Below are 21555 nucleotides of genomic sequence, written 5' to 3' on the forward strand. Positions count from 1 at the left end.
GTATATGGATCTGCCATTGTGATTAAAGTGTTCCCATTGGGGGAATAAACGGGAGAATCCTGGAAACAACAAGAGTAACAGAGAAGGAAGTCAGCGCATCTCAGGGTCTCCAAGAGGGACGCCAAACATGTGGCTCTAAATGAGGATTTTAATTCCATGTGACAATATGAGGAAGACATTTAATAAGGCCATTGAGCCATGTATGAACATGTGGAGGATCGCTTTTATGACCTAGCCAACATTGTTTATTTTCTTTCATTCTCATCTGCTCCTCTGCCTACACTGAAAAACTGAGACGTTGACTTAATTAAATGTATTATGTCAACAGATTTCACATAACTGTATTAGGATAGTTGAAAACAATATTATTAAATGTCTCCTATCATGCTATATTTTAACAACATATTGTAGGGCAATATCTATATTAAACTTGTCTGTGAAGTGTTTTACTCAAAATAGCAAACAGATCCCCCATTGTAGCATGCCTCATCCCCCTCTATTTCAGCCCAGTTCCTGAAGTGCTGATTCTGTGACTGTAGCTTTAAATGAACTAGCTGCTACTGACCACGCCCCTTTGGAGCTGCTGCTGGCCACGCCCCTTTGGAGCGTCACAGCTCTCTCTGAAGTGAGTAGAAAACTAAACGCTGCGGTGATTAAACGCCATATGTTCCAAACCACATCCAGCATTATTTCTGAAGCAGTCTGGAGCTCAAACGTCTCTCTCTCTCCGGTTTACCACAAGGACAGGACCTTTATATTACACATAGTCTCTCCAGTACAGCGTTAGCTCTGAGTGTTAGCAATGCTTGCTAATGTAAACACAGACCATATTACTTCCAAAACAAGGGGTGATTTCAGCTCTCCGACTGTATATATTATGTAAGATAGGTCGGTACGTGGCCGGGAAGTTGCCAGGAGTTCAATGTGAAGCCGGCCCATTTTCCTTATTAGTCAAGTCCGCAGCAAATCTGGATCAGCTCGTTTGTACCCCCGTTTTTTAAGAAGTGGGTAAGGAGGAAAAGAGAGAGGGTTGTATTTTCTGACACTTTGTGAGTCTACTTACACCGGGGACACATATTTATGTATAAAAGACATCCAAAAGTGCATTTTGCATAATAGGGGACCTTTAAGTTAAAATTTAAAATATTAGGTTCAACTTAATATTATTGCTTTCAACTAACTTAATACAGTTATGTGAAATGTATTGACATCATACATTTATTAAAGTCAACGTTTCAGTTTTTTATTCAGTGTATAGGAATTGAAACTGTAAGAAATGTTCGTTTATGGGAAGCCCAGGTGTCGATTCAAAAGAAAGAAAGCAAACCTCCTCTTAAAAGTTATAAAAGGAGTGTTTAATAAAAGGATAGTAGGTTTTACAAAAGTTTCACAGCTGTGGCTCAATAGCCCGGGACACGGTCCACAGGCCACTGACTGAGTGGAGCTCATCAGTAGTTACTGTCTGGCGGTCCGGAACAAAAGAGAGCGATTTCAAAATACAAACATGTTTTATAGAACCACCCCTTTCCGACCATACAATACACAACTTCAAAATAAGACGCGCTCCACTCTCGTGCTCTCATTGGTTGGTACCGGGGGGGGGGGCTGGATCCTGTTGGCTGCTTGTCACATGGGGTTCTCCGGACTCTTCTATAGGCTGACGTCGTCGGGGGCGGGTCCTCTTGTGACGTCACCGTCGCCATCTTGTTAGTGAAGTCCTGAAGCTCTCAACTACAATATTCTATTATGCAATTCTTCTGAGGTTTATCAGTTATTAAACAGGCAACTGTAGGGTGACCAGATTTGAGGTGGCGAAAAAGAGGACACTTGCGATTGTTGGGGGGGAAGTCTAAGTACAGTAGACTTCTGTGCAAAGCGCCATTCAATTTAAGTACACGCTTAATGGTCCCATGAAAAACTGTGAAAACCGGACGTTTTCATGAATTTATAAAACCCCCCCGGACGCTCCGGACAGGACATAAAAAGAGGACATGTCCGGGCAAAAGAGGACGTCTGGTCACCCTAGGCAACTGTATCATTGCAGCATCAATGAGTGAGAGGTAGAGGCGGTGTGTTTAGTATGTAACTCCACTGGTCCTTCTCCCTCTACTCATATATACAATACAATATTAGCTTTATGCTATCTGAGGCTAAAAACAACATCCGGTAATACTACCGGAAGTGGACAAATATGATCCGTCCAGAAACAGTGAATTATCTTTTAAAGTTCCGCTCCAATATATTGATTATTTCTAACAAAACCCCTCAGGAATACAGAAATGGAGAGCCAATAGGTCAATTTCCTTACAAATTGCCTTCTGGGTATTTTGTATACATCCACACAAACAATCCAGAGTATAAATATCTGAACAAAAAATGAGCACTTTGCCTAATTATTCTTAATGTCCGGGGTTAATGGACTCTCACGGATGGTTGGCCTCAGGAAATCAGTGAACGTAATGAGCAGTTACTAATGAACACTCAAAACATCAATGATGATACTATACTAAAGGGCTTTGGGTTTGTTGGTGCTTTCTAAAAAATCTTTCTCGGAGTGGCTTAACGAGACTCTGAGTGCCACATGAGAGAAATCTGTCGCTTTGTTGTTAAAGTGGCTATATTTTCAAAATTCCCAATCCTTAAACAGAGTCAGCAATAAGCTACACTGCCTCAAACCAAGACCTAATCCTTATAGATCCTGTTTAGCATTCTGATGAGAGACTTCCACCTCTTCAAACACATGTGAGGGGAGATTATGGGGGCTTTCTGTGCCTCAGTTCTACTGTAGTTCAGAGTACAGTAGTGCTGTGCATACATACATGGGAAAAGAAATGAATGGAGGTTTAGTGTGTTTCTTTCTGTCAGGAGGGGACACAGCAACGGCATCAGTGACATTTAGGATGAGGTTAGCATTCAGTAAAGCACTCAGCATTGTGTCTCAGTTAGAATTTCCTCCGTACTTTCCTGTCTTGTTACATTGCAGCCATTATCACCATTGTTCTTGGCTCCAGAGTCAGAAAATAGAGCGTGCGTCAGACAATCGGTGCAAGGAAACTGACCCAGCCTTTTCTTCGGCCCACAGGTCCTTAGTGACTTTTACAGTTAACAATAGTTGCATGCGAGGACAGCTGGACCTGAGCAGCGGAAGCTTTGAGAAGATTTACAGCGAGTGGTGAAGAGTCTCTGCGAAAAAAAGGAGTCCTCCTTCAGCAAGAGCCCAAAACGATGTTTATGCTCAAGTGACAAAGAATATAGTGGCTGTAGTAGTTATTTATATGAATTGACTATGGAGCCTATGTGGGGGGATGGGCCAACGCAACGGATACAGCGTTGGAGGTGGGACCTCGTTCATTGCTATGAAAGTTGCTCTGTGGCGCATGAAGCCAAAAGGGCCTGACTCTGGAGAACAAAAGAACCAGTATCTGGGACCATAGAACCAGTATCTGGGACCATAGAACATGCGTTTTGCCTAAGGCCCGCCTCCAGTCTGCAGCGTCACAGCCGACCTCGGCTCAGTCAGATGAATGGAGAGGGAAAATAACTTGATTCGACTTGGACTGCATTTTAAAATGTAATGACCATAATGATTTAGATAAGGGGCTTTAAAAGTGTTCGTACTGGGCAGCTGATTTAATTTAAATGAAATGATTCACTGATTTAAGACTCTTTCCCAATGTAAGTCAAACGGAAAGGTATTTCTGGGGCCCAATGACGGACTGACACAGATGTCGTAGTAATCGCCGATTGGCCACTACGGAAATCTGCTTCAACGTCCGGTTCACTTTCTGGGGGCTTGAATACAACTGATATGACTTGCATGTTCTTTTTGAGTCTTAAACACCTAAACAGTGAAACCGCTTTACTGTACAGATATGTTTTACAGTCATCGTGCGTAGAAGCAATGAGGCTGACACTCTACGTTAACTTTGCCCACATTGTATACCCAAACCTTAAACATATCATTGTCACATTATGCTTTGGTTAACTTTAAAGTTCACTGATTTGAAACATTTTCTTTGGAACAGACCAATGGTTTCATTAGGAGGAATTGTTGTGGAAATGACAGGGGTGCAAATACAGCGTTTTTTGTGACCGATACACAGAAATCTGATGACGGCACACATGTTTTCTCTGAGGGCTGCAGTCACACGGACTAAAAATAAAGAAAAATAAATCCAATTATGAACATGTTGGCAGCGATCCCCATATTAGCAACACATTAAAACATATCCACTCCCATAACGGTCTGTGGGAGAGGGTGATCAGCCAGGGGAGGTGAGCAATGTGGGAGATGTTTTCAATAAATAGCAATTAAATTCTATGTGCTGGAGCGTGGTGAAGATGGGGGTAAATGGGGATGGAGGGGCTAAACCTCTGAGCTATTATCAGAGAAGATGACATTAACTAAGCTATCCACAGAGTGTAGTTGTGTGTGACAGAAAAATAGATAAGAGCTTATAATTACACACACCTCCCACTGAGGGAGAGGAGAGATACAAGGGGAGATGGGAGGGAGGAATGATCTGAACTGGCAATGAAGTATTAAGGGCTGAGGGGGAAAGGCTAAAGGAGGGAATACACAAACACACACACACACACACACACACACACACACACACACACACACACACACACACACACACACACACACACACACACACACACACACACACACACACACACACTAGTGAAACAAAGCCCCTCTGCTATAACCCTCCTGGCTGACCCGACAGTCTGATGCTGATGAGATGCTGGAGCAGTAACCCTCAGGAGAGATGGGATGGAATAGGAGGAAGATGAGGAGGAGGACAAGATGAAGAGAAAAAAGGAAAAAGAGGGGGGGGTGCAATATTGTTGATGGCCAGATGTTTGTGAGCAGAGAAGAGTAGAAAAAAGAGGGAAGAAAGAGGAGCTGTACTTTATGAAAGAAAAGGACGAAACATTCTGAACAGATCCGTCCCTCCAAAACATAAACAGTAACAGGTGTTATTCATGCAGGGAGGGGGGGTGCTTAATGCTTAATGATTGCTGAGGTAAACAAGAGGTCCTGCCCTCTGGAACACCACAGATACAAGACAGTGAAATAATGGAGGAATAATGCTACTACTACGTGTGCAAATGATTTACACACGTTGTTTCTGGAATGCTTCATATCTCAAATCGTGTGAGAGGACATGGTTTTTGTGATGTCTCGTTTGTTATCTAAAGACCAAGCAGATGAATGGTGCAGTCATTTCAAATGCAGATGGGGACTGCTCCCCTGGACTAGTGTGATTGACCCAAGGTGCAGGAATGAGTGCTTAACCCGGGAATGAGTTAGCATTTTACCACCTTGTTTCAAAGTTAAAGGTATTCAATGATGTGTTGGTTAGATGCCTGAATATAAGATATGTGTGATACAATATGTCAGTAAATACCCCACTGGTGAAGTTTTTGTGTCTCAAAATCTGCAGTGTGTAAATGAGACGACTAAACATGAACACACAGAACATTAGCCAACTTTAGCTTAGCAGTGTTGATAGCCCTTATAGCCTAACGTTAGCTTTTTACTTCAGGCAATTGCATTTCGTTCATAAAAGTGGTATTAATATATGAGATTATCCTGCTGAACCAAACATGTAACTATCATAAATGTTTGTTTGCCACAGAGATTATTTATAGATCCCAAAATCCAATGGAGAGTCTGGATGCTTTTAGTGGAGGTCGCTGCAAGACCTTTGCTGCATTTGGAAGTGGACTACAACATATTTTCAGTAAAGCTCTAAGCTTTAAGCTATTTATGAGCAATAACAGTAAATCTCCTTTTAGTCCAGTGTGCTTAATGAGTACCTTGCTCTTCTGGAGTTTTGGTGATGGAAAGAACAATCCAGAATTTGACCAAGGGGAGATGGATGTCCTGGTGCAGGAGGCAAACACTGTCACGAATGGTCATAAGAGATTTATGCCAAAATATTTAAATGTCTTTTTATTCATTTTTAATATACAACTATGCTTGTGTTTAATGATGTTTTTGTCTGGTCAGGCTGACATACAGCTCCGGAAAAAATTAAGAGACCACTCCACATTTTTCTTTTATGGCAGCCACAGTGACACAGTCTGTTGAAATCCAACAGAAATGTTGTCAGTAGTTTATAGAATACAATAAAAAAATCATTTAACTCAAAGACATACCTATAAATAATGAAACAAGAGAAAATGATAATGCTGAAGTGGTCTCTTAATTTTTAAGTCATTTCTAATATGTTAACATGTATATATTGTACGTTAAGAATAAAAAAACAAACAATGTGTCGCTGCTTCCAGTGGTTTGAATCCTCACTAATAAAACATATATTCACTAATGCCTGACGCTTCTCTCTAGAGCGAAATGTAGACATATGAAATGTTTTGCTGAGCTTTTCAATGCTTGAAATAGATCAAAATAGAAATCTTGATTTGACTAATCCTTCAAATCTATGCCTTTGGCCATTTCTGAGCATCAGGGCATATCTCAGAACTCCTGACACTAAATTGAGATGCTGCACAGAAGACTTTGTTTCCATTGTCAGCAAAGTGAAGTTCACAGCGATGCAAAAAACATATGGTTGGTGTTTGGTGGTGTGCTCGATTAACCGCTGTGCATCATCCACAGTGTGAGAGGGGGGTCGAACTCTGGTTCACTCCCCTGAAACATGCCTCTGATCAAACTGAACTTAAGAGAGTCACACACTCAGAGCCCTGCTCCTCACACACTGAGCGTGCTTCATCAGAGCACTTACTCACATGTCCTTCCCAAATCCAGGTTAAACCACACATTCCAGCATGTACCCTTCACGCACATCAGCCAATCAGCTCACTGTGAGTGGGACCAAGGTAACATGAAGGAAAACACACCTGTTTGCTCTCCTGGCTCCCAAGTGGTGGAAGGAGCTCCCCATTCATATCAGGACAGCATAAAGTCTACAGCTCTGTTTAACTTGTACTCTGGCCATTAAACCCAACACACACACACACACACACACACACACACACACACACACACACACACACACACACACACACACACACACACACACACACACACACACACACACAAACACACACACACACACACACACACACACACACACACACACACACACACACACACACACACACACACACACACACACACACACACACACACACACACAAATAGCACTAGAACAGTTTAGCCCATTTTAAAATAACTTAAGATGGTTTGGCGTTTTTAAAATGAACATATCAGCATTTTTCTTGTTGCTCTGAGTTTATATCGTTAAGGTTTATTGCTCATTGTAAGAGCTTTGGATAAACTCAGCCAAATGTAATGTCATGGGTACAACAGTATTAGTAGTGATAGTAATATTGAATATCTAAACACAAGGAACCCACTGTCATTCTTTGTGGTTCATTTTTCTGTGTTCTATATAGGAAATCACTAAGTACCTGAGGGAGGATTTAGTAAAATAAAGTTAAATGGTTAAAGGATTCTAGAGCGCTAGTTCAGTCTTTGTGACCCCTCAAAGCCCTTTTACATATACAAGTCAATATTCACACACACTCACATAGAGGCAGAGGCAGCCACACAAGGTGTCTGCTGAGGGAAACATTCACACACCCGTGCCACAGGGAGCAATTTGGTGTTCAGTATCTTGCCCAAGGACACTCCCACATGTTGACTGCAGGGGCTGGAGATGGAACCACTGACCTTCCGATTTGGACCTCCTGAGCTGCAAACTCCCCCTAAAATGGAGTTTCAACACTCCATCAAACCCCCCTCCTGAGAGCACAGGCCACGGTGCTAATGAATGATATCAGCATCAGGGAGGGAATTTTCCCTGAGCAGCGTCTAGAAGGCATAAACCCTACTTGTGCCTCGTCCTTTCTTTCTAACGGCTCTTCTTCCCTCGTTCTGCCTCACTGAGGACACAGCTCTGATGCCCTGAAGGCTCCGGCCTAATAGTGTGACTATAATGACTTTTTCCACAGAGCTGCTTGCTGCCAGTGTAATCTCATACACGATTACTCCATATGGATTTCATTGGGTCATTGTAATTAAACTTGTCCTAATGTCAAATATATTTTATTTCAACACCGTCAGAAGAAGTACACGGCTCTGTATGCCATCCATGAAGGAATATACTATGTAGTTGTGCTCATTGTGAGACACGGCATAAAAGGCTCCTACCTATATCAGCACTCTCCTCACATCGGTGACTTCGCAACTAACTAACTAAAAAAAAAGTAACTCAAAAGTTTTATGAAATGTAAAATTAGGGTTATTAAGTTTCATGAAAAATGCATCAGCACAGATGTTCTGAGGAGAATCTAAATATCAGCGCTGGGCAGATTGTGAATATTTAAATATTGGTATCATCTAAAATAAATCTGATCCTTATGCGTTTTTCAACTCTTTGTGAAAAATGACCAATCAAAACATCCCAAATGGTAAAATACAATCAATTCAGATGGCACCAAATCTGGTATCAAATATCTCCCTCTCATTGCAGACGCCACAGCACATTCAGATCCCCTCTCATTTAATCTGTCTCAAACAGCGGACAGTGCCAGCTAAAACCACAAACGTCTTTTATCACTAATTGTTTAAGTCCATGATATCTCAAAGATCAGATTCATGTAAGAGCAGCTCTCATAAAAGAGTGGACATGGGAATAAAACAATGCAGCAGCTCACAAACGGATGATTGTTTGCAGAGAGTGATTATGAGCCGCCCAAAACACTTAAAGAAGACAACCAGGATTATGTCCCTGAAGTCATGAAGGCATCAGACTCTAACCCCACCCCCACCTAAGTACCTCCAAGTAAGAATAATTTAACATAGCCTATCTTGTCTAAGCCCATGCCCTCAATTCCCGTCTGTCAGCAGCTTTATTAACTTCTTTTTTTGAAGGGCAGGTTTAGAAGGATGTGTGGCTGTGCTTGTTGTTGACCTCAGCCTGCAACATCTGTCAGCAGCACCAGGAGCAGGACGCCTTCTCTCAGCAGACGAGCGTCTCAGCTAACTGGGGGGGCATGATGCTGTGAAGCCTTTAGCCACATCAGGGCTCCTCAAGTTTTAGTAACTGTGGCCCCGTGGCTGGGGTAAGATTCTACAAAACTCGACCTTAGGAGACCCTTTCAAAACCCATTACATGTCAGACACAGCGTTTCAACTGGAAATTATACAACACATATTCAACACAAAGAGTTAATATTCCACTTTCTTTCTAAGGATAGTAAATCTTAAACAAAGCTTCTATTTTGAAATACATCAACCCTCAAACTATTTTTCAATCTTTAACCAAGAGCTTATTTCTGATGAGTGCCATAATGAGATCAGAATAAATCATATTAAACAAACCCTGTGCTTAATAATATTATGCGTGTTGTATGAATGTCATTAACGTGTTATTTTTGTTGGAAATAGAAAAGTTGCCTACTAAGTAGAATAATATACATTTCTATAAAATGTATGAATGATGCAAAGACTGTATTTTGACAGTGTGTTTGTGTCAGTCTCTCCATTTTATATTTGATTTTGGTTTTCCACCAGCTCATGAAAGAAAATGTCAGTCTCTTGATCTGCTAAATGTTCCTCTCTGTTCACCAGCTGCTCTCTAAGCCTGCTGTTTGCTGCTGAGCAGGTAGTGCACAGTGAGTTTATAAAGCTTTTTCTCTGAAAACAGCTGCTACCTGAGTCTGAAAACGATGCTACGAGAGTTGACAGTGAAACAGAAGAGGGTTAAACATGCTGAAACTCACCGTAAAGCTCCATGAAGCAGAGGGGGGCTGCAGACGCTCATCACTGAATACTACTTCATAGTTTCCATACTGTCATTTCATTAATTATTTTGTAAGTGGAATTTCTTAACTTATATATATTGATTAATCTGCAGATATGTTTTTGATTACAGAAAATTATACATTGTTTTTGGCACTATATGTTAAAATGCTCAATTTAAGTAAGTCAACGGTATGTGATGCTGTGTTCCATCCAAATATCTAAAACACACAAAGATATTAAGTTTGAAACATGAACAATAATCAGCACATAAATCTGCTTGTTTTACCCAACAGCCATATGTAGTTGCTGGCTCTAACATTTAATGAGTCACGTTGTTTAGTCACAATAAATAAAAACAGCAGTCTGTTTGTGTTTCCACTGCTCCACTGGACAGCACATGCTTTAAGGACAGGCGTAACAAACTGCAAATTCTGATGTCACCTTTACATTTATCCTATCCTATGGGATCTATCTATAGTGCTTGAAGTGATCACAAGTCAGGGACCTAATATCACTTACTATTCACGGTAACTATTTAGGAAAATACTTTTTTTTCCATGAGCAGTCTGACGTGAAGTGAGGGGGAACACAGCGGAGCGCCCACACCGGTCTGTAACCCAGCTGATAGTCTCCATGAGGCTGTATTGGCTGTAAACAGTCATTAACCAGGGCACTGTCTAAGCCTGGCTACAGCAGTACCACAGGAAGTCCTGCAGTAAGACGGGCATGAGGCTGACGCTGTAGTTTTGTATGTGTGTAATTCAGCAACACATGCCATCATTATGACTTATTATGACCCTACAGAAACCATGATAACGTCTCCTTAGATATACTATACTCTGTATTTATATATGTATATATTAACCATAAAGACTTGTTGTGGGAAATACTTTCAGCTACAAGCTACCATCAGCTGGCAATAACTCTGTTTATGTAGCCTAGACGCAAAACAATACACAAAAGCATGTTTTACTGTACACTAGAGATTTCTATCATCTTTCCAGCTGTCAATCAATTGGTACAAAAAACGCCACTATGCCCATATCTCTAGGGTGTTGGATTTTCTTTTTTTGAGAGGAGGGGCCAACGGACAGACAGAGGGAAGAGGAAGAAAAAGATGTAAACATGTGTCTGTGCCTTTAAGAGTCCCCAGGCCAGGGCCCAGTGTTGGGAAAGTCGCCCAGTGGCTTTCTCATGACCCCTGAGAGGAGGCCTTCTTCCTCCTGCGTCCATGGATGGAGCGGGGACATCGAAGAGAGCCCAGGACAGGGACAACCCACACAGCTGAGAGACACAGCTCCTCCTCATCTGTCCGCCTGCCGTCATCCAATGACTGCTCTCACTGTGTGGATGCACATTTAAATATGGATGTGTGTGTGTATTTAAAAATAGTCTGTGAAAGTGGAGCAAACCTCTGATAGTTAGCCTGAACTTGATCTTCAGAGGTCAAAGCAGCGTTTCAAATATGCAGCTCACACTGCTCCACATCCTTTAATCGCAGCATTAATCCTGTCATTATGACTTTAATGAAGGTATTATCAATAGATGTTTACGGGTCCCCTGGCAGCAATTTAGAAACTCAGATTGACGTATAGATGAACATGGCGGCACCTCTGTTTTAAGCGACTATTCTTAGCACTGTCGTACAATGGTTTGGCTGTGAGATAGCTTAGGCCAGGGCCTGAGCTTGGACTCATCTATGCCCCCCACTCCTCTACAAGCAGAGTGTATGATAATACCACTTGTGATGCAAATATTGAGCTCAAATTTGAGCCGGACTTATGATAATGTGTTTTGTTTTTAACAGTATAATTTAGAAAATGTTACTGTTGCTGAAACAAACCAATCGTGATATTTTAGGGGGTTCTTTTGAGCACTATGACTTAAAATTGAAATAAAATGTTGAAATTGTGAGTACTTTCTTTGTTTGTGCCCCTAATAAATAACTGGCCTGGTAAAGTGTGTCTTGACACTGAGCTCATGTACCTGCAGGACTTTTTGTAAATTGCTCTGAAAAAAAGCCGACAGCTAAATTAAATGTGATGTAACGTAGAAATGTAATGCTTCAAAGGAATTTATTTATTTATTAAAATACTGGAGAAACATGATAAATGCTCTCTCTATATCTATTGCTGATGCTGGACCTGCCCTAATCCCCTGCAGGTTCTTGTTCTCCTGGACCGTGTGCAGAGTGTCAGTGGATGTTCATACACGGGATTACAAGAGGCACCGGCACATTTACACAGACTGACGATTGGACAGCAAACTGCCTCACTGGGGAGGAAAAAGTACACTGATGTATTTCTGTGTCATTACGTATGAACTGATAAATCCCTCAATCTCCTTCCTCAAATCAAAATTGCACCAGTTGCCGGGGACACATCGGGAGGAGCGTCAGAGTGCTGTAATCCCTGCTAAAGAGGAAAGGGGCTTTGCCGCATATCCACTTGGTATTATTCTAAGAAATAGGCAATTAGAGATAAGGCAATAGTTGTAGGTTGGGCAAACTGCGTTCCATGGCCCTCCCTTTGCCAGTCTCAGGGGAAACATTTTATATTTTGGGACAATGTGTCGTCAGGGTAACAATAGGGAGTGAAACCAGAAACAAACCAATGTTGTCATATTGTCATATATAGAGTGTGAGAATGCTGAGCTTTAAGGAATGTTATGTTTTAATGGGGGGGGGATCAGGGCCCTAAATGGCCCCGTGTTAAAACAATACAAGTATCTAAAAATAATGCTTTCAACCCTCTAGTTCACTACTCGAAATCACTGAGAGTTGCCACAGAAAATCACTAGTGGCAGCACAGATTTCTACCGCCCCCCCACCCAATCCTGTCCCAATGGAGCCTTTGAAGCTTGTATGGATTGACCTCGTTAAATAAGTTAAGTCCATTGTGGGACACACCTGGAAAACCAATGAAGATGTTCTTTTTCCAGCTGGTGTGTCCAGAATAGAGTAATGGTTCAACTGTTGGTCCGGAGATAAGGCACGGCTTACACTCCGAGAGACCAACTGCCTCTGATAAGCTGCAACAAATGTGTGCTCATGGAAATGCATTGTTAGACACACGCACGTACACACACACACACACACACACACACACACACACACACACACACACACACACACACACACACACACACACACACACACACACACACACTTCTATAGCTAAGGTAACTTAAAATATCTATAGCTGATTTCCAGATCATTTTCATCATGTAGGGGAGCGCTCTTCTTACCACAACGTTAAATTATCATAAGGCTTTAAATTATGCACAATTACGATGTGGTCATTTTGATTGACAGGTGGGTGACGTCTCATGTCTGCTCTGCTGCGTCACCCTGCCCGCTTCAGCTCCACCTATTGGCCCAGTTTTTGTCTAAGGGGGAGTCAGGACTGTGGAGGTAGCGCCGGCTGACACGCCCACATTGAGCCTCCCAACAGCACTTACTAAAGCTATGGGTGATGTCACGTAGACTGGCTACATGTTTTAAGTCTTCAGGTCTATAAGACTTTTACAAAATCCCAAATTCTTACAGCCCAAGTAGGCATGACCAAATCTTCTTTGTCTCAACAACAGTCCAAATAAGTTAGCTTGAATTTACAAATGCACTGAAAAATTAAAACGTTGACTTTAATTAAATGTATTGTGTCAACAGACTTCATATAACTGTATTAGGTTAGTTGAAAGCAATTATATTAAGTTTGAATAAAAAAACATTAGTTGCAACGTATTATTATTGTTTTCAACTAACCTAATACAGAAATGTGAAACATAATTTAACTAATGTGAGTGTTTTCAGTGTGGCAACAACAGTTCAACCCATATCCAAGTAACAAGCTACTAGGGCCATGGCAAGTCGGAATGTGCAATATCTCGCTGCCAATGATAGAAGTAATTGTGTCGTATCGTTAGTGTGTGCATTTGTTTTGTATATTTTTGTTGTTGTTGTTTTGTTATATATATATTTTGCACTTTTTTTTCTACCTCTTTGATTGCTGTTTGTTGTATGTGAGTGCAAGGACAATAAAGGAATCTAATCGAATCTAATCTACTAGCTATGTTACTCATATGCCTCTTTCAACCATTTAAATATGAATGTGTGTGTACACTTAAAAATAGCAGTAACTCTGCGAATGTGGAGCAAACCTCTGATAAATAGCCTTAACCTGATCTTTAAAGGTCAAAGCAGCAATTTAAATATGCAGCTAATACTGCACTGCTCCACATCCTTTAATGACAGCATTAATCCTGTGAATACGGTTTTAATTAAGAAACATAATTAGATTAAGGTATTTACATGACCCCAGACGAATCAAAGATTGACGTTTTGATGTAAGAGGCTGCTCCTCTGTATGAAGAGACTGCTAACTTTCCTTAGTGGAAATTCAGTGACCACAAAATGATACAAAATGAGCACAAAACACAAAACCAGAAGCAAAGGCACTGAAAAATGACTACAAAAAAACACAAAATGAGATTGAAAACGTCCAGAGAGGAACAGTAAATCAGATATCGCTATAAAAATTACTATGATTAGAAACACATGACAAAGAGATGAGATTTCTTGTGATGAATAGCCAACCACATTTGGCTTTAGTAAAACTATGATGAGGTCACGGAGACTGCCTCAACATTTAATACAGTCTTAAATGTTGAGGGGGGGGATTTGTGATGAATATGAATATTCATCACTAATCCAAAGGCCAATTTGGCATCATCAGATGTCTAGTTTGTCACAGCAAGTGTATAAAACCTCAAAACATTACATTGACTAAAAGCAGCAGTTTCCAAACTTCCTTATTATCAAATGGTAGTTTAGCTTGAATAATTACCAAAACCGTACACAGAAGAACAATCTTCCCAAAAACGTAGTACACGGGTAAGAAAGTCAAACTACCAAAAGTCAGTTAAGCTATGAAAAAACTGAACCATTGACTTTAATTAAATGATTTATGTCAACAGATTTCAAAATAGTAGCTTCAACTTAATATTATACCTTTTAACTAACCTAATAACAAATGTTGAGATAATACACTTCTAATTAAGGTCAACGTTTCCGTTTTTTGAGATTTCAAGATATTTTATTTTTTACGTATATTTTTTAATCCCTCTCTTTTTTGACCTCCTCCACTGCTGTGATTTCTAACACCAAAGGTCTTGTTTGTTGAAGGACGTTTGCTCACTTCCGGCTCTGAGGCCTTCGGCTCCATCAGCAGCTGAAGGAGCTTTCCTGTTGCCACAGGCTGCTATTCATGGACATTTCCTCCCTGTGTCTGACCATTGAGTGTTTTCAGGACACACCTGCAGGGCAATTGATGGCCAGTCAAATGCTGAGGTCAAGGTCAGCACTGTGGTTGTATTGTCCAAATGTCCTGTCTGACATGAATCACAGCCTGCTGTTAAACCTCAGGTAGGAGACATTATTAGCAATAAGTCCTTGAAATGCCTTAAGGCGTCTGAAGCATGTTGGTAAATGCAACATTCCCCAGGTAACAGCCCTGCTTCTGACTAACAGGCAGCCTGGGATTGCCCGTGTCAGCGCATGTGATTGTTTTGGCAACAGCGTTGTAGAACACACTGGCTTCAGCTGAGAGCAGACAACATGTGAAGCTCCTGCTGTCTCACAGGCGGAATGAAAGGAAGTAACACACTCACCTGGAGCAGCTTAACTTAAAAGTATACCTCCTGTTTTCCACATACAGTATTTGCAAGCAGGACTGTTCCTGAGAGAAGGCTACATCCAAGTGAATGTTCGAGACATGAATCTGGACTTCCATGAAAACCGCAGTTTCTGTTAAAGCTGAGGGTTGAGTTGAGACAAGAGGAATGACAGACCAGATGAATATGAATTTACAGCGATCCGTTGTGGCTATTTAAGGATGTTTTTCTGTCAAATCATTGGCAGAGGCTGCATAACCTCAAGTTATGCAGCCTGTTGACTGAGACTAAATTTGACTTCAAGTTTCTCCCTCTCATAAAGCCAAGCAAGGATTTAACAACCACAGTATTCTTTTTCTGTAAAGTGTAAAATGCTCGCTTCAAGAAAACACTGTTTCACCTGATTAATCATTTAAAACTGCTCATTCATTGAAATATTAGCGAAATAGTCTTACAGCCGTACTGTGCCCCAATTTTTAAAACAGAGATGATGGGGGAAAGTAGGCTGCCTGTAATATACGAGTCACAGTAGGAGTTTAATACATTGCTAGAGAGAGTGGCGGCTGAGCCAATGTTACAGCAGCTATAAAGGGATTATTCCCTGGAAGACATAATCATGTGTAACACACTTGTTTCAAATCCTGTGAAAAACAAACAGGTGTTCCAGCTTTAAATCCAGCTTCATCCTGCAGCACACACACATAGAGAACCCCCAGAAACACAGACTGACGTCATCTGCTCATTAGTTATTAAGACATGGTGAATAATGTCGAGATAATTTCAATACCATTCATCATAGAAATACACCCCACATATTAAAGAATAGACTGTCGGGAGATATTAATATAAGTACGCTACATTTTGGCATTACATGTTGAAAACACTCTCAGACAGACTTTTGCTGTGATTTGATAGACAAAATGAAAATGTCAAATTGATTGAATGAGTGTAGCCTCAGGGCATATATTTAACGTGTCCAACAAGCTGTTTTGTATAAAATATTTGACATAATAAGTGTTTTATTTGGTGAAAAACATAGATGCATCAGCCACTGGCCCAAGAACTTACCACTATACACCACTGTATGTAATATGCATATATAAATATTATATTTTGTATGCAATGTGCACATTTTTGTTTTCACTTATTATGTTTAAATACTTATTTGCTATTATTATATATTTTATTGGTCGTTTTACATTAACTTCTAATATTTAAATAAATATCTTCATTTTATTTTATCTTTTTATTGTTCTTACAAAAGAAAAGAATTTATCTTTTACTAATTTCGTTTTAAAATGGAGCAACTTTTTGTTGTCCAACTGGATGGGTACTTTTGTAAATTGACATTTCTATCTCTTAAATGTTATAAATGACTCTTATTTGGTATTTTTGCCTCTTTACTTTCGATGTAACAATGTAGATTTCTCCCTGCGGGGCTAATATAGGTATTGTGATTTGAACTGTCACGGAACCCAATTCCCCAGCAATTAACAAAGTCTCGTGCTGCTGACACACACAGGAGAGGTAAAGAATAAGCAGTCACTGACCTGAGAGCACCCACAGAAAGGTGAGTGAGAGCAGAGCAAGTTTCCTCGAAGTGTTGGAGAGCTCCATGGTTGAGACTGACTGCTAGTGTCCTTCACCTCTGTGACTCTGTCCGCCTCAGGCTCAGTCTGGCAGGTGTTTCCCCCCGAGCCCAGCACAGAGCCAGCTGCGGAAGGTAAGAGACACTTGGGGTGAGGAAATGTGAGGAGCCGTCCGGTCCCACAGAGCGGCGGGAATCCTCCTGACTCTGCTGAGATGGTGACACAGTGGAGCGGACACTGGAGGTCTGTAACCACTCTTCTTCTGCTACTCTTCTTAACGCTCAGCTGCATCTGCTACTCCCGCTCCGCCAGCGAGTACTTCTGTGTGTGTGTGTGTGTGTGTGTGTGTGTGTGTGTGTGTGTGTGTGTGTGTGTGTGTGTGTGTGTGTGTGTGTGTGTGTGTGTGTGTGGGAGAGAGAGAGAGAGAGAGAGAGAGAGAGAGAGAGAGAGAGAGAGGAGATGAACCAATTTACCTTAATAATAATTACAAGTTCCGGTTATGACCTTCAAAATAAAACCACCTATTTACTAACACAGTTTTAACACTTATCGTGACAGTCTACCTTTATTTTGTAAGGAACATTTTATTATCATCCGGTTTTTTTCTGCTAAAATGTTAGCACTTGACTTCGCAGGTACACCTTTCCTCTGATTAGCAGCGTTGCAAGGTTGATTTACATACAATTTTGGAAGTATTTCTGAGACAATTTCACAAAACAGTCATCAGAAAATCTAATAGTTTTTAAAAATGACTATTAAACTAAAAATATAATTAGGTTACCTAGTTAAAATCGATTTCCGTGTATTTTACAAATGTTCCTCAAACACATGAACATAACTGAAAAACGGTGTAAGACAGTGGCTATGGAAGTATTTAAACAATCATCACATTTATCTGTGTATAGATAATTGATATAAGTTATGGTCCCACTCAAGCTTATGGAATCTGAGTAATACGTGCCATAGAGGCTACATTTCACCATCTTATTTAAAGTTCTAATGTCTCCACTGAATTGCTATGACCTGAATTTGTTTAAAAAAAAAGATAAAGAGCAAAAAGTGTGTTTCATCAAATACTAGGCAGACATACTCGTGTGCAATAGGCCATTTTCAAATACCATGGCTCAAGCTTTTTCATCAGTAAGCCTTTTGCCAAACCAACACAACTGCATGATTTCCCAAGCAGACCGTCAGCTCCTGTTCCATCATGTGTGAAGAGGTGTGGGTCTGCAGCACACACACACACACACACACACACACACACACACACACACACACACACACACACACACACACACACACACACACACACACACACACACACACACACACACACACACACACACACACACACACACACACACACACACACACACACACACACACACACTGGACTCAGCTTGACATGAATTCCCAAGGTGAGCTCACCACAGATGTAGAAATATGGAGTGACCTGTGCTCTCCGCAGTGGTCAGACCCCTTTACTTCATCCTCTAAGGTTGCCCAGTTGCCTCAGCAACAAGGGTGAGGCTAATGCATGAGGATCACTCAATTACGAGAGGTTAATAAGGTTATCCCTGTGATTAAATCCAAAGTAGCAGGGTCCAAGCCTCATGTGATTCTGTTGTGTTGTTGTAAATTTCATCTGCGTCTCCAGCTGAAATCTACAGAACTCAGAGGAGAACTTTCAAAAAGGCCCTGTTTTTATTGTGTTGCTCTACAATATGAGTATGAATACTTGATTTTGAACTGAGTGCAAATCCAACCATTTAGTCTGTTCAAAGGATGAGCAAACCTAACACCTGGAGGCCAAACACACTGCTTGCTTCGATCATTTCCTATTAAGGTCTTATGGTTTTGTTATATTTGTATGTCTTATTTCTCTTATAGGAGATTACTGTGATGTGTGCAATGGAATTTCACTGGAAATCAATGGATAAAAACATTTGGAAATGATTCCATGCTTTAATGAAATATAACAGAGTGCTGTGTGATTGTTTCTATGATCAGATTATTTCAGATTATTCTCTATAGGATATTGCTGATGTGTGAAATCTACTTCATGCAGAACAGTGTTATTGGTTTATCCTCAGTGCCCTGGATACTTAAAGAAGGGAGACGTGATTATTGACCCCGTCCTGCTGCTTCTGGACATCCTCTATAGTTACTCTTTGATTAGTTTAGCTTTTTTTTTATGTCAGCTCATTCATTATCTTTTGAATTTCACTTCTAAAATTTGCACCAACAAATAGTTAAATAATAATACTGTTTGCAGCTCAGAACAAGATTGATCCATGATGTTCAATGATTAAAGCCTTATATATTTTATTAAACATGAGAAAGTCCTGTTGTTTCCTGCATGATACAATACATGAAAGAAAACGTATTACTTATTCATTGTGAAGAAAAACAAAATGGCCTATCAAATATAGAACAGCATGTTATCATGTATGAGTAATTTCTGTCATTGGAAACATTTGACACTGTGTAAATAAAACGCTTGAATATTGATGTCATATTAATTGCTAACTAACTAGCTGAACCAGGAATGTTATTTATAACCTAAGAGAATACATTACATGCCTTTCAATTTGCTGTGGTGTCTCAGTACGTCTGAAAAATACATTGATTCATTCTGTTCACGTCATGTCACATATTTAATTTAACGTATTATGAAACTGTATTTGGATGTCTGTAAAAATGTTTATTTGTTCCAGTTTGAAAGACCAGTTAAAAGGAAGTGTCACATACATCCCAGAGCCCACAGCTAGCAGAGTTCTCAGCATAAACATATTTCAGCATGTGGGGTCAATTCAGCAGCAGCTCTCTATGGCCATCTCCTGGCAGCTGTGTCCAATTACATCTGCCAGGTCTATACCATAGACTGTGGCCCAATTCAAACACACTCCATTACTCCCCCCTCACATGGTCAGAGGTGGGAAGTAACTAGGTAGATTTACTCAAGTAATGTACCTGTGCAATATCGACATACCTTTACTTTTTCCATGTTATGCTACTTTGTACTTCTACTCCACTACAATTCAGAGGTAAATGGTGTACTTTTACTCCACTACATGTATTTAATCCCTTGAGTTACTTTACAGATCTGGATTAATGATGGTAAATATAATCAGCCCTTAAATCAGACTTTAGTTCACCTGGAGTAAATCCAGCAGCTACCCTGCAGTATACAAAGCCATTCAAACTAGCTGCACCTTTACCAGCTCTGAGAACACTTTAATGATCAATCATTATAAAACATATCAGAGATATTATTCTGAAATGGACCAATCAAACAACGACTACTTTTACTGTCGCTACTTTAAGTACATTTAGATGAGAGTACTTCTACTTTCACTGGAGGAACATTTAGAATACTTTTACTGTGACAGAGTATTCCTACACTCTGGTACTTCTACTTTTACTCAAGTACAAGATCTGAGTACTTCTACTTTTACTCAAGTACAAGATCTGAGTACTTCTACTTTACTCAAGTACAAGATCTGAGTACTTCTACTTTTACTCAAGTACAAGATCTGAGTACTTCTACTTTTACTCAAGTACAAGATCTGAATACTTCTACTTTTACTCAAGTACCAGATCTGAGTACTTCTACTTTTACTGAAGTACAAGATCTGAGTACTTCTACTTTTACTGAAGTACCAGATCTGAGTACTTCTCCCTACTCTTCAAATGGTTTAAGTGCCGTTCCAAACCAACTAGAGGAGAGTGGGAGTTATTAAACTCCAACATCCTGACCTGGCCACCTGCCCGACCTGACCGTGTGCAACTTTTTGATTTGGGTTCCTCATGGAACACAATGTGAACCAATAGTTCTGCACAAAGTAAGACATAGACATTTTATAAGTATATATCATTTTTTACTTGGATCACTTACTACTGCTGTATTTCTTTGTGTCTGGAAAAAGGGTACAGGTGTTCATTTGATTGTAAATTGTTCTCTATTTCAGAAAAAAACAATTTCAAAATAAAATGGTGCCAACAGTTTCAGGAGTTTTATTGTAATTTGTTCAATTTCGTACTGTGACACTGTTTCGATAACCTTAGCTTGCTACTGTATTCACACCCTCCTCCTTAAAGGATGAGCCTGATTCAGCTGACAGAACTGGAACTTGTTTGGTGGGGGGGGGGGGGAGCTTAATGTTCAAAAAGAGCTTTTTGAACATTATCGACATACCTTTACTTTTTCCATGTTATGCTACTTTGTACTTCTACTCCACTACAATTCAGAGGTAAATGGTGTACTTTTACTCCACTACATGTATTTAATCCCTTTAGTTACTTTACAGATCTGGATTAATGATGGTAAATATAATCAGCCCTTAAATCAGACTTTAGTTCACCTGGAGTAAATCTATGGTAAATCCAGCAGCTACCCTGCAGTATACAAAGCCATTCAAACTAGCTGCACCTTTACCAGCTCTGAGAACACTTTAATGATCAATAATAATGATCAAGAAAATTCCAGTTCTGTTCAAAAAGAGCTTTTTG

At 40.3% G+C, this 21555-nt stretch overlaps 1 protein-coding gene across 1 annotated transcript in view; it reads right to left on the reverse strand.

The window, feature by feature from the left end:
- esama (endothelial cell adhesion molecule a) overlaps positions 1–17378 on the reverse strand; it is a 78153-nt gene extending 60775 nt beyond the window's left edge. The window contains exon 1 of the mRNA XM_063895977.1: positions 17005–17378. Within this exon, the coding sequence (XP_063752047.1) occupies positions 17005–17071 (67 nt within the window). The 5' untranslated portion in view covers positions 17072–17378. The remainder of the gene's footprint in view (positions 1–17004) is intronic.
- Positions 17379–21555: the final 4177 nt, after the last annotated feature.

The sequence above is a fragment of the Eleginops maclovinus genome, chromosome 11, assembly GCF_036324505.1.
Source record: "Eleginops maclovinus isolate JMC-PN-2008 ecotype Puerto Natales chromosome 11, JC_Emac_rtc_rv5, whole genome shotgun sequence".
NCBI classification, from domain to species: Eukaryota; Metazoa; Chordata; class Actinopteri; order Perciformes; family Eleginopidae; genus Eleginops; species Eleginops maclovinus.